Source organism: Talpa europaea (genome assembly GCF_964194135.1).
Source record: "Talpa europaea genome assembly, chromosome: 12".
Taxonomy (NCBI): Eukaryota; Metazoa; Chordata; class Mammalia; order Eulipotyphla; family Talpidae; genus Talpa; species Talpa europaea.
This window is the reverse complement of record NC_140079.1, coordinates 52,113,894-52,129,057: the sequence shown is the minus strand read 5'-3', so window position 1 is coordinate 52,129,057 and position 15,164 is coordinate 52,113,894. Positions and strand designations below refer to the sequence as shown.

The following is a 15,164-nucleotide window of genomic DNA, read 5'->3' as shown; positions in this document are numbered from 1 at the left end:
GGCCTCTCTGGTGGAGCAGGGGTTAATTCTCGCACTATCAAGCTATCTCCAGCCACTACAGCATGAGTTCGATCCCTGGCCAGGGAGCTAACCCACATGGTACAGCAGACCTCTCCAGTCTTGCCCGCTGTTCTCCTCAGCAGTGTATTTCAGTAGATTGTTTGTTCTGCTCCCCACATTGTCTCCAGTGAATCTTCTCACCCCTGCACCTTTGGCCTACATCCCTGTTCTTGTATGCACAAATAAATAAAAATAAGTCTTTTAAAAAAAATTTTAAGGCAATGTCTTTATACGTGATTTTAGTTTTGGCACACATCATACATTTTGATATGTGGTATCCTTCTTTTTATTATTTTCTAAATAATCTTCAAACAAAAACATATGCTTTGACCTACTTCTTAACTAGAATGGAATTTTTTTATTTACTTGGGGCTGGAGTTTGGCATTTAAAGTTTATTACACATTTCCTGCTTTATTGCATTGTGGGCAGGAATTGAAAGCTGCATTTTTAAATCTTACTAGCGATTTCTTTGCTCTCTAGCATATGGTCAATTTTGATAAATTTTCTACAAATGTTTGTGAAGAAGGGGCATTATTTACTTGAAACTAAAGAACTAGTGTGTATTTTTGATAAGTTCAATTATATTAACTAAAATAAGATATACACCAGGGAGGGATTTTGGAAAATTCACAAATGTTTTTTAATTTTGCCTAAATTATTCATTTATTCAATTAAAATTTCCACTTGTGAAATTTCTACAGCGAAAATATCACTGTAACTATGGAGTTGCAGGAATTCAAGTACACCTGAAAAATATAAAAACAGGTCTCACAAACTTGAAAAGTTTGAAAAAAAGAAATAACAAAACATCATTAAAATAAGAATAGTACTGGGCCTCCCCTGTGGCGCAGCGGTTGAGCGCTGGGTTGCGATGCTGCCCACAGCCTCTGCAGCACAGGTTCGATCCCCAGCTGCTCCCCGGCCACCAGAGGAGGGTCCCACATGGTGCGCAGACCTCTCCTGCCGGCCGCTGCTCCCCTCAGCAGTGTACTTCAGTCCTTCTGCCTGCTCTGCTCCCCGCTCTGGCTCTGGTGAATTCTCTCACCCTCCCGCGCTTCTAACTGTACCCAGTGCTTGTATAAATAAATAAATAAACAAATAAATAAATCTTTAAAAAATAAGAATAGTACTATTATTAACATTAATATTACCAGTACTGATTGTAGTACTGAAAATACTAATTGGAATCTTTTATTTGCTTGTTTCCTACCACTGTTATTAATCAATATTCTATCTTTAGTCTTAAGATATATATTAGCAACTGTTAGCTAGTCTTAAGATATTATGCTGGTTGCTTGAATACAAAGGACAAGAAAAGGTAATTTTTTTGGTTATGAAATCTACACGAATATTTTGCTACTTTAAGTCAATGGATACCATTAAATTCAAACTGCATTAATAATATAGGTCATATGGCTAGTAATTGTAACCAAAATAACTTGCTTTGAAAGAAATTGGAAGAGTCACAAAACTCAAAGGGACCCTCACGAGTCAAAATATAGATCCCAACAATCACATCATGAGGGGATTTTTTGTAATATATCAATTATCCTGGTTATATAAGAAAAGTTCTCTCCCTCACACCCATATGTGCACACATAACTAAACACAGCCCACAGAAGAGATTTAAAGGGCAATGTACCTATACCCCATGCAGACAACACACATACCACATACACCCACTGTATACCATGTAGCAAATACCACACACGCACCCCTATTTGGATTACTGGTTTTGATTTCCATAATATTTTTTCTGGGTGATTTTTCATTTTTGCATAATAATGTATCAGATGGAAACAATTTCTGTCAAACCACCTACCATGAACAGTGAGCTTGGCGCTTCTGCTGGTTGATCCTGCCACATTAGCTGCCAGGCATGTATACTGGCCAGCGTCATCAGGCTGAGCAAATGCTATTTGCAGAGCCCCAGAGCTGAGGATACGTTGGCGGATGGATTCTGTAATCGCATGCCCATCTTTATGCCATGCAATGTCAGGGGGTGGGAAGCCGTCTGCATCACAGGGTAGAGAGATAGGCTTATCCACAGCAGTGATATACTCCTCTGAATGGGGACTAATGACTGGAGGCACTAAAACACAGGAAGTTTAAATCTCTTATTAAAAACGTGAATGTATAACTTACACGCTATGACATTTCTCCAGCAGAGTGAAGTCACATTGAAAAACAAAATCCTAACTTGACCACATCATCAAAGGATCACAGCAGTTTGTTTTCATTGGAAAATAAAAATTCATTGAGTCCATTTCAGAAAATTATTTTCTGTATTTATTAACAAATATGCATAGTAACCAGTTTTAAATGAAGAAATAAATATATTTACTAGAGTTTGTCTGTCTACAAAAGCCGGGTTGTGCCAACAAAGACATTTTCTTTAACATACGTGTATTGTTCTACTTAACTTTCAAAACAGATCCTTTCAAGGTTTGGAAATTATTTAGCTGTTCAGAGATACTTTCACTTAAGTGTTTCCTACAGTGCTTAGCAGTGTGTCTCTGTAATGAAGTATTATTTGAATGAATGAATAAATTAATGATTCATTATATAGAAAAGAATAATACAGACAAGACTCATTCCACTTCAGAAAACTGTGACTTATGATAGGAATATTTCTTCCTATTGTTTGCTGATTACCATTTAGGTATTATCTTGCATAGTCTATCAAGATTTAAAGATATATTGGGCCTCCCCTGGTGGCGCAGCAGTTGAGCGCTGGGCTGCGAAGCTGCCTCGAGCCTCTGCAGTGCTGGTTCGATCCCTGGCCACCGGTGAGGGTCCCACTTGGTGTGCAGACCTCTCCTGGCGTGCCCGCTGCTCCCCTCAGCAGGGTATTTCATCAGTCTGTCTGTTCTGTTCCCTGCTCTGGCTCTGGTGAATTCTCTCATCCTCCCGTGCTTCTGACTATACCCAGTGCTTGTATTAATACATAAATACATCTTTAAAAAAAAGATTTAAAGTTATATTAAATCAGGATGTGAGAACAACCAGCCACAAGCATATGGGAAAGGAAAAAGAGGAAGATGCCTCCTTGTTATTGCAGGTCTGGAGACAATGACAGGTTCAGAAGACAACCAAGATGGTAAAAATACTCCTTTAAAAGCATACAGCCAAAAAAAAAAAAAAAAACAAAACATCTACCATCCATTCAAGAAAACTTGAGAAACAAGGTCAACAATATTCATTGTTACCACATGCAGATAAAGAAATGGAATCAGCAACAAGAGAACTCTGAGCATTACACTGATCCAAGAAGGCGGTGAAAAAATGATCACCATGGAAAGACCAAATTTGAGAGTATAAAATTGGCTGTGAGTAAAATAAAATCATCAACTTGTGAAAAATAATATGAATAACCATGTTAAAATTATTGACAACAATTAAAATTATGTGGGTGGATTTGTGCTTACCAGACATGCTTTATCTGGGAAGGGAGATTCTGTTCAGAATTTTTCATGCCTCTAGAACATGCAATTATCTCTGGTTGCTTTTGGAATGCTGAAATACTATTCATTATTCAATGTGTTTCTTTCTCCCATAGTTGCTCCTATCAATGGGTTTAATCAATTAGTTCTTCCAATAAGGAATTGTTTCTTTTTTAAGATTTATTTATTTATGCATATAAGAACTGGGCTACAGGCCAGAGGGGTGTGTGTGTGTGTGTGTGTGTGTGTGTGTGAGGGGTTGGGGGGGTGGGAGGATTCACCAGAAGTAGAATGGGAAACACAACAGGCAGATTGACTGCAATACACTGCCAAGGGGAGCAGCGGGCGAGTCAGGAGAAGTCTGCTGTACCATGTGGGTTGCTCCCTGGCCGGCCGGGAATCGAACTTGTGCTGCAGAGGCTGCGGATAGCTTCACAGTGCTGTGCTTAACCCCTTGGGCCACCAGGGAGGCCCATAAGGAATTGTTCTTTTCTAAGGTCTTTGTGTTGCTAAAACTAATACATATTTCTTGCTCCTATTCTACTTACTTTTCACTTGCATCAATAAAGCTGTCCATTTCCCTGTTCTTTAAACAGTCTGCTAACTGCCATCTAGTTTTTTCCTGACCTCTTTGTCCTCTCCTTTGTATTCTTTTCCAGTGTTCTCACTGTTCTTGGACTTCTAAAAAATGCAGTGTCCTGTGATTTTTGTCCTTAGCTCTTTTCTATCCAAATTCTCATCCAATCTTTTGAAACAAAATATACTGGTTACTTCCAAATTCATAATTCAGACTACACTTTTCCCATGAACTCTGAATTAATAAATATTCAATAATCTCTTTGACATCTCTACTAGGATTGCTAATAGTTTCCTACAATTAATATGACTTAACATGATTAAAGAAAAATCATGGTTTTCTTCTGCCAAAACCAGTTCTTCCTCCTGTATTCCCCCATGGCACTATCATTCACTCATTAGCTCAAGTCCAAAGCTTAGGAAACATCATTACTATTTCTCTTTTCCTAAACTTCCAAATTTGATCCATCAACAATCCTGACAATTACATGTCCAAAAATATCTTCAATCCATCAATTTTCTCATTCATTTCTGCAGTCCACAGGCCCACCTCTACTCTAGCTAGAACAGAACACAAAATCTAGAGGACTTTAATAGCTCTTCCAGCTCCTATCTCAGATAGGAACAGCAAAAGAAATCTTCATAAAACAAAACAGAGTCTTGGTTAAATCCTTAAGGGGCTTCCCATTGCACAGAGACTGAAAGCCAGCCTTCCTATGATCCTTTGGGCTCTCCATGCTCTGGACCTGCCTTCTTATATAAATATTTGCGAGTCTTTCCCTCATTCACCACTGTCTACCCATGCTGACATTCTTCTTTTCTTACTCTTTCCTGCCTGGGGGCCACCACACATCATGTCCTGTGTACTTTGGATACTCTAGTACTTTACGTGACTTAGATCATATTCAGGTTTTAGCTAAATTTGTACACCCTCAAAGAGGCCTATTTGGCGCCTCCCTGATGGCACAAGGGGTTAAGATGCAGCTCTATGAAACTGTAAGCTGCCAGTACAGCATGAGTTCGATCCCCAGCCAGGGAGGTGACCCACATGGCGCAGCAGACCTCTCCTGACTTGCTTGCTGCTCCCCTCAGCAGTGTATTTCAGTCAGTCTGTCAGCTCTGTCTCTGGTGAATCCTTTCACCCCCTACACCTGTGGCCTGTACCCTAGTTCTTGTATGCATAAATAAATAAATCTTAAAAAAATGAGGGCTATTTTAATTACTAATCTAAAGTGGTTCCACGTTTCCTATTATTCTCCAGCTCAGTGTCTAGTTTTTCTTCTGCATAACATATCAGAATTTAAAATTATTTCATTTATTTGATAGTTTAGTATTTCATATCTCTACACCATAGGAAGGATCATGTTTAAAACATTCAAAATATTTTCACTTATTAACCCAATAAGTTGTTGAATAAAGGTTGAAAATTAGATAGAAATAAAATTCATGAATTTCAAGAATGTGAGCTTTACTATAGTCATTAATTCACGATAGGAAGATCACATTATAAGGAAATTCAAAATCAGCCAATGCAAATTCAGAATCTCAGAACCTGTTTAAAATTACTTCTTCACTCACAAAAGCAATGCGTGCAAAATATGGGAATTATGTCAATGGATTACATAGGGATCATTTTTTCCAACCTCATGCAATAGAGTTATTGTGATTAAAATAAAAACACACATTTTTCAAACCTTAAAAAAATAAAAAATATATCAAGAAAATATCAGTTCAATGTGAAAAAAATCCCTGCTTTGTGTCTAGAATAATTTTTCCCCATCAAGTTTGTTTAAATGCAATTAAGATATGTAATTAGATGCAATTAGATATGTAATCTTGTACTTCACATTGTAACAAAAGTAGGATTGTGAAATAATGGTTTAAAAATCACCTTAAATATGTAATATGATGAAAATAGAGTAACCAAAAAGACTCATAGAATTTCAAAACATGAGATGTCTTAGTTTTATGCCATACTAAAAAAAAAAAAAGCCCAAACAGAAAATGAACTATATATACAAATGGCATACTACTCAGATATCCAAAAAGATGAAATCCTGCCATATGCAACAACCAGCAACCTAGATGGACCTAGAGGGTATTATGCTCAGTGAAATAAACCAGATGGAGAAAGACAACAGTTTGATTTCACTCATATGTGGTACATAGAGAAAAAAACAAACAAATGAACTAAGTTTAACAAAAAATAAAGTTTTAGCATACAAGACCAAATTAGTGGTAACTAGAAGAAAAGGGTAAAAAGGGGTGAATAGGGCCTCCCTGGTGGCGCAGCGGTTGAGCGCTGGGTTGCGAAGCTGCCCGCGGCCTCTGCGGCGCCAGTTCGATCCCCGGCTGCTCCCCGGCCACCAGAGGAGGGTCCCACATGGCGCGCAGACCTCTCCTGCCGCCCGCTGCTCCCCTCAGCAGTGTACTTTGGTCCTTCTGCCTGCTCTGCTCCCCGCTCTGGCTCTGGTGAATTCTCTCACCCTCCCGCGCTTCTGACTGTACCCAGTGCATGTATAAACAAACAAACAAACAAACAAAAAAACAAAAAACAAACAAATAAATAAATAAATAAAACATGCCTCTATTAAAAAAAAAAGGGGTGAATAAATCAGTCAAAAGGGTCAACTGGACGTAGGATGGAAGTGAACTTTTAGTGGTGAACTTAATCAGTATCTTACTGCATACAGATACTGATTTATAATGATGCACAACTAGAACATAAATAATGTTATAATGCAACGTTAATTGAATAAGAAATTATTAAAAAGAACAAACATCTCCCCAGGGTGATTAAAACAAATAGGGTAATACATTTAGAATTTAGAGAATTATGGCAGCATTATTATTTTAGATATATGAATATTTGGTATACATTGTTACAAGCATCTTTGTAATAAAAACACAGAGATTGATCATTTGGGTACCTTGGACATTTAACTTGATTTTGCCCAAGGCTGTCCCAGCTGGATTCTGGGCCACACACATGTAAGAACCTGCATCCTCTCTGACAGCTCTGGAGATCTGTAGACCACCACTGGGAAGAACTGCACGACTGTTGCCTACATCACAATTATAAAAGCAGGGACAGAAGAAATTTTATTTTCATTAGACAAGAGCTTGCTTACTCCCAGTTATAAAACACTGATTTGTTAGGATTTGCTTGATAGAAACAGTGGGAGGTACCTGAAGTGATGACACTGATGCCTTCTTTTTGCCAAGTAATGAAAGGAGTGGGTGTTCCTGTTGCTTCACATGGTAATAAAATGGGATTGTTTAGAATGACGTCTAGTTCACTGGGCTGAGGCTGAATGGCTGGAGGCTCTGCAAGAACCATTGAACAGAAATAAGCAATGGCACTAGTTAATGGCCAAAATGTCTACTGTCATCATGAAATTAAATATGTCCAAACTCATAATTCTAAAATATTAGTGATTTAATTGCCCCAGGGAAAAGTGAATAAGAGCCATATTACATTTTCTGAGTCTCCAGTTTTTATTTAAACTCTGTTAGAAGAACTCTTTTGGAAGCAGGAACAGATTATAAAAATTGAAGAAGAAACCTGATTGAAGGGATGGTTTGTGTGGTATGTCATCTGTGTAATCTTTAGTCTGCTGATAAATATTTACCTGGCTTTTATAGCCTCAAAGTATTACCAGAGTCCAAGCTCTAGACAATTCTGCTTTTCAAGAATAAACATGACTTAAAAACAACAGCAAGATTTTGATGAGTAAATAACCTTCCTACCCTGTACGTGAAGAGTTGCATGTCGATGTGCAGAACCAGCTGCATTCCTGGCCACACAGGTGTATCTCCCAGCATGGTTCAACTGAGTAGCAAATATTTCAATTGCTCCTAAAAAAAAGTTTCAATGTATGATGCATCCTTATTTTTTCAAATTAATTAAGTCTCATCTTTGTGTTTTTGTTCCTATAGGACAGTTGCACCTGACTTATATTCATAGTTGTTCCTTACATTCATAGTTGTATCCCCTTAAGGGTCAAGCATAATGCTTTTTAAAATTATTACTAACAGCTTTATAGAGTATATTTTAATGCCATAATATTCATTCATTAAATGTATAATTCAATGATTTTTAGTATATTCACAGAGTTGTGCAATCATGACACAATCTAATTTATATCTCTATAACCCCCCCCAAGAAAATTTATCCTATTAACAGCCACTCCTTACTCCTAACCCTGGTCCTAGATAATTTACTAAACTACTTTATGTTAAAGAGATTTTCATTATATGGATGTGTCTATATTTCTCCATTCACCAGCTGACAGACACCTGAATTGTTTATGGTTTGCCTATTGTGAATAATACTGTATGAATATTCATGTACAAGTCTTTGACATGTGTTTTCATTTCTCGGGGGTAGGCATCTAGGAATGAAGTTGCTGGTGATATTGGACCTCTGTTAAACATTTTGAGAAAGTTCCAAAGTATTTCCTTAGAACAATACTTTGGGCTAGAGGTAATTAATTGAGATTTTATGATTTCATTTTTTAAAGATCTATATATACAGAATTCTGATAGTAAAGATCTGTACAGATTTCTGATAGTCAAAATACTTTGCTTTGACAAATAAATTCCATCCTGAGAACAAACCTTTACTTTCCCTTCTGTTGAAGAAATAAACTCTTTTAGAATAATATGCACACATTCAAAATACCCCAGGATTTTGATTGCTACTTTCACTTATTTCCAGTGTACCAACCCTCCCAAATGCAGGATGAATTTTCAGAAACACCAATGTGAATCATCTATACTTTCATTAGGTGAATTAGTTTTTTCTCTGCCATACTATACATTTTTAATACTTAAATTTTATTAACAATAGCTTCTACCACCCTCAAAACATATCCATCATAGCATTTATCACCGGCTTTACCTGCTAGATTGTAAAAACCTTGAAAACAAGAACTCTGTCTTAGCTTTACATCCAAGGAAACTTATTAGGACATACAGTTCATTTTAGGCACTATATATTTAAATGAACACATTCTATTTGGCCAATCAAAAAACCCCATGGTTTATGCAAAGGCATTAGTTAATTTGTTTAACCTTGGGTTTAGTAAATATACACATAAAATACCAGTGATCATGCTTATTATGTTCAGGTAAGTCTTAGATATTGATATTTTTCTCCAGACTTCTTTTTTTCCTCTTTCCCTAGTTCCCCTCCCCACTCTAATTGGACTTTTCCTTAGATGCCTAAGTCCAGGAATGCAAATGTATTTTATTATTTTTAGTGCAAGAGAAAACTGGGCAAGGTTTGGTTGGTCTTACCTGAGGACAGAATTCTGTAGCCATCTCCCCTAGGAAGCAGTCTTATGCCATTTTTTGTCCAGTGAATTGAAGGAAATGGAACTCCTGATGCAGTGCAGGTAAGTATTGTTGGGGTATGTTTGGTGACTAGGAAGTCTGTAGGCTCATCTGCTATGGAAGGTGGAACTAAAACAGTAACAACACAAAGAAAGAAAACTACAGGTTGCCAAACTTCAGAGACTTTTCAAAGACATTTTTCTTTTTCACAGTGAAAGTGAGTATTTGGTAAGTGGAAAAGGAAGTCATCTTTGTGAATCAGTGCAACAATGAAATTACATCATTGTAATAACTTTCAATCCAGGACTAAGTCAACTCTACCTTGGACAGTGAGAGCCACAGTTCTTGTGTCTTCTCCTGCATCATTTGCCACAGTGCATTCATAGGTTGCAGTGTCTTCCACAGAAGGGGAAATAATGACTAGTGAGCCTGAAGAAAGGAGCCTAGAAGAGCGATTTCAAAGCAGTGAGTAGTATCAGTTTTTATAATGTTTCCAGTTGACCCAACATGGTACCATGTTGTGAATGGAGGGGAACAGATTCTTCCTTCATGTTAAAATGAAGGTCATTTCTCTCATACAAACTAGCTGTATCAAATTTTAAGTGCATAGGGCAGTAGGTTGGTTAACAGGGCCTCAACCTTGACATTGCAGAAATGAGTGGAAGGAAGATTTGAAGAGGGACTCTTGCCTTTTAGGAATGCATGATATATCTATACTCTCCTAACTGAGATACAAAGCAATGAACACATCAGTCATAGCCACTGTTTCTTGAGCACTAACTTCCTGGCACCATATCAACAAATGCTTCACATAAATGATCTCTAAATCTCACAATGACTTTGCAAGTTGGTATTTTATTATTTCCACTGACAGATAGGTAACTACAAGTCTGTCTTACATCTTTCTCAACTTCACCTGCTTCCTTACATGTACTGGTTTCCTTGGAGATGCATAGAAGTAAGTCTTTTTTCTTTATTTCTTTTTTCTACTTGTAACCAAAGCAAACATAAGGCAATCTGGATCACTTCCAATATTTAGGAATTTGGTAAATACACATACATGATTTAACTTAAATAAAAATAGTTATTTTCTTACTTCAAAATAAGCACTAACAGAATAGAAATTATTTGATTTAATGGGAACATACTGTACATAATTTTTGTCCAAGACATTGTACATTTTCTACATAGTGTACACCTTCAGTCATTAAACACCCAATACCAAGAGAATAAAAGGGTGAGGAGAGAGAAGCAACAAAATTTCAAAAGGAATACTTATAGTTTCATATTACCTGGTATATCAGTTGATTTTTGTCCAGTATATCTATGAGAACAAATTTTAGCACTATGGCAAATATTTTGACATTTATTAATTTGAGATACAAGAAATGATGCTCACATAAAACATCACAAATTCCCAGTGATTTTAAGGTTCGCCTTTAAAAAATATACACTGTCATTTTACGAACTATGGTATTAAAGTGTAAGGAATGTAAAAAGTTGGAGAAAATGCTGGTTTTTCTCCCCATACATGCTGCCAAATACCTAAGCTGTACTTTAAAATATAAAATTTGATTTTTGTTATATAACTCAAGCTTGTATATATTTTGATAGAATAGTTTTTCTTTTATCCAAAATGATGTTTTCATCCTTTGTTTTTATAAAATTCTACAAGGTATTCAAGAAATAAAAATAGAAGATTTAATTCTATAGAATCTGCTGACAGTGAACCACAGTGTTTATAGATAATAAAGTTGTATCTATAAATAAAAAAATATATTTTAGGTCCAAAACTAATTCCATATGACAAAAATATTTTAGGTTGAAAACTAATTCCATAGTAACATACTCTCTATATGCTAGCTAATTTTTACATGTTTGCTGCCCCTATTGATAGAGTTAAAATTCTTTAACGATGTTTCTAAATAGTAGGTGGGATTTTTCAATGAATTTATTCCTTACCTGTATGAATTCTGATTTTGATCCACATTGAGAAGCTGTCCATTTTTTCGCCATATGATTGAGGGTTTTGGTATCCCAGTAGCCTCACAAGCCAGAGTGGTTTGGACATTTACTGTAACGGTCATGTTGGTAGGACCCAGTGCGATAGATGGAGCAACTAAAACAAAGTCACCACTTAGAAGGGGAACACATTCAGCAAAGCAGGTGCCAAACTGAAATGAGTCATCGGAAATTGCCTCATAGTTAAGAACAAAATAGGGCCTCCCTCGTGGCACACAGGGTTAAGTTTCAGCACAATGAAGCTATCAGCAGCCACTGCAGTACAAGTTCAATCCTTGGCCAGGGAGCTACCCACATGGCACAGCAGAACTCTCCTGTCGCCCTCTGTTCCCCTCAACAGTATATTTCATCAGTCTGCCTCTTCTGTTCCCCATTCTGTCTCTGATGAATCGTTCCACTGTCCAGCCCCTCTGGCCTACACCCCAGCTCTTGAATGCTTAAATAAATAAATCTTAAAAAAAAACCAAAACACAATAAAGCTCTGTGAATTTAAATAGTGAGGAAAATGTGGGACATGACTGCTAGGAATGTAATATATATATACAATGTAAGGGAATACATTTATGTAGTCTTGGATATCAAACAATCTATAAATTCACTTGTTTAGGCTATAAAAGAACATCCAACACAAAGACTGGATGTTGTCTATAAAAGCATATTTACCATGGACTTGTAAATCTATTCGCCTGCGGTCTGTTCCAGCCACATTGGTTGCCATACACAAATATCTCCCGGCATCTGTGACATGTGCTGACCGGATATGAAGGAATCCATTTTCTAGGATGGAGTATCTAGTAGAATATAAAGTAACTAAATTATCAGAATAAGATAAGCTAAAAAACTAAGATGGAGTATCTATGAGAAAGACCACAAATGGAATCTCCTAAATCAACTTTTCTGATTATTCACATTTGACTGAGAGCACACTTAAAGACTTAGGTACATCAGGTTTTAGTCTTCTTGCTTCAGATGACACATATTTATAACACCTTGGGTGGGTGGAGAAAAAAGAATAAGATGTAAAGGTTTATAGATGGGAGTGTAATGTTGTAATAATCATGTTTTAGACGTCTTAGAAATTATGCTTTTAAAATATTGTCTTTTGATTCTTATATTAACATGGAGAGAACAATTTTAAATACAAGCCCCAAATAAAGCATTGGGAAAAAGATTTAAGGGTTATTATTTCAGTTCTTAGGGTATTTAGAATCCTTTCCTAGAATTATTACCTTGCATGATTCCCAGACAGAAGAGCCCCATCCTTCCTCCATGTTATCCTGGGGACTGGCACGCCTTCGGCAAAGCATTCCAAGACAGCTGACTTATTTAAGTGAATGACAAGACTCTGTGGGACACTCTTTATGCTTGGAGGAACTGTACAAGAGACACATGTGGAAAACTTCATTTATACTAATTACATAGCCTGAACAAAGACCCAGAAGAGGTAGTGCAAGGCACAAACTGTGAATCAAGTATATAACTTTGCCTACAGCTAATTTAGATTACTATATGTAGAATTGTGGTTTAATTCCTATAGTCTTACACAAGATACTCAGTATTTAAAAACAAAGAGGAGATGGAGGAAGGGAATTTTACATCCCTGATATGGTGTGTGAAATCTGGCTTTCTATGAGAGAAACTAGAATAAAAATCAGGTCTGGTCTGATATAAATTAAAAATGATATTTCTTATTGCTCTTTGGCCAAATAATGGTTAGAGAATGTTAATGCTGGAACAACTTCACTTTAAATAAAGGACAGAAAGTGGGCTGCTACAACAAAAAGTGCATCTGTGATTAATCATGCAAATCTCTGAGCATGTATTTTATTAATCATTGAGCGCATGTGGGAATAGAAAACTAGAATTTTAATTTTAGTATTAGAGATATTCACTGTGTGGATCACTTTATATCCCACAGTTTCATATATTCAAAGTCCAGAGATAATTTCTCTTGAGGAAAGCCTGCATTATTTTCCCCATATTTGGCAAATTTTAGTATTTAGATTTTATATAAATGAGACTTACAGTCCTATAGCAGTCTCTTTCTAGTACTTATATATTCAAACACAAAAATAAATACAGGTGAATAATGGGCCATTTTTCATCAAGATATTCCTCAATTGCTCTGATGTGAGATCAGAAACTTACAGGGGGATGTGGCTGGATAAATCTCAATGGCTCTGATCTGAATGACACAAAATATCAGGATATTATGGTAATGATTGGACATACGTTATCCTCCAAGATAAATTTTTTGAAATTGAGTTAGTTTGAATATAACTATAATAGAAATACTATTTTTCAAAGGAAATAAGATAACCACAAGAATTCATTTAGAATGTTCATAAAAACCAAAGTTATCTCTTTGAATACTTTTGGCTACACTTTTAAAATTGTGAAACAATGATTAATTTTTCTTACCATTTACAGTGAGAACAAATTCTTTTGTAGTCTTTCCTGCAATGTTGCTGGCAACACAGGTATAATTTGCAGTATCACTTAAATCTGCATTATTAATTTGTAAATATCTCCCTCCAGACAGGATTCGTACTCGAGGTGTTGCCTGGATTCAGTAAGTAAAATTTACCATTAAAATGTTCAGAAAAGGGAATAAAATATCACTTTATAACATTGAAAGTAACTACAGCAAACTGTAGGGTGCCTATCTTCAAGTATTCTTTATCTGCTCCTCCCACCAATATCCTGGTAACCGAAATCATTGGGAATTATTTCTATGAGTGAGTTAAAGGCAAAGGCTCAATCAATGACCCAGGTCTTGTAACCAAGATAGAATGCTCTAGAAAGGGCAGATGACTTAAGTTAAGACAAGCAAAGCTCTCTCCATCCCTTGTAAGACTTCTGCTGAAAGTGCTGAGGAATAAGGAATACTCTTTTTTATTGGGATATCCAAGCCTGGTGACAGCCTTATAACTCTTTGGGGACAGTCTGTTCTGAATCTAAGACAAAGAGGCAGAGCTGACATTTGGACACAGTAGCTTGATTACATGATTTTAGCCTCTGGGTCTAGTAATGACTAAAGTCTATTTTGCCAATTACTAAAGCCAACAAATAACCTTTTTTCAGTTAAGGTTATTTGAGTCTGAATTCTATCCCAACTGAAATCTTCCTGACTAATAAATTAAGTTTGGTTAAGTTAGAAGCAACAATTATTCCTTTGCACTTTTTCTCAAATTTTATTGATTTGCCAATCATTTACATGTCTATATAATTTGGGGAGTATGACCCCACACTCTCATGTATGCAAATCTTCATCATTGTCGTTCAAAACCCCAGTGCTCATACCCTATGAACCTTCCTCTTTTATCTTCTTCTCATCGTCCAAAACCCTCTGGTACATAGGTATGTTTATATATTCTTTTTTTATGTACTCTATGTTTTCAGGTCTTATATGCAAGTTTTTAAACCATTTTGAATTAAGTTTTGTGTATGGAATTAAGTAATGATCAAGTTTCTTTTATTCCCCTTGTGGCTGTCCCATTTTTGTGACACCATTTGTTGAAGAGGCTTTCCTTATTCCAACATATGGACACCTGTTGCTTTGTCAAAGAATAACTGTCCATATATATTTTTTTTATTTCTGGGCTCTTAATTCTATTTTATTGATCTGTGTTTATTTATTTGTCCCAATACCATACTGTTATCCTACTACTTTGTAGTATAGTTTGAAGTTACGGAGTGTGATTTTTTCTTTTCTCTCAGTATTG

At 36.3% G+C, this 15,164-nt stretch overlaps 1 protein-coding gene across 1 annotated transcript in view; it reads right to left on the bottom strand.

The window, feature by feature from the left end:
• HMCN1 (hemicentin 1) overlaps nt 1–15,164 on the bottom strand; it is a gene marked incomplete at both ends in the record, with an annotated part of 509,757 nt that overhangs the window by 65,063 nt on the left and 429,530 nt on the right. The window contains 10 exons of the mRNA XM_084251187.1: nt 1,884–2,153; nt 7,011–7,145; nt 7,270–7,407; nt 7,831–7,938; nt 9,382–9,546; nt 9,739–9,860; nt 11,380–11,536; nt 12,103–12,230; nt 12,669–12,813; nt 13,861–14,002. Of these exons, the coding sequence (XP_084107313.1) occupies nt 1,884–2,153; nt 7,011–7,145; nt 7,270–7,407; nt 7,831–7,938; nt 9,382–9,546; nt 9,739–9,860; nt 11,380–11,536; nt 12,103–12,230; nt 12,669–12,813; nt 13,861–14,002 (1,510 nt within the window). The remainder of the gene's footprint in view (nt 1–1,883; nt 2,154–7,010; nt 7,146–7,269; nt 7,408–7,830; nt 7,939–9,381; nt 9,547–9,738; nt 9,861–11,379; nt 11,537–12,102; nt 12,231–12,668; nt 12,814–13,860; nt 14,003–15,164) is intronic.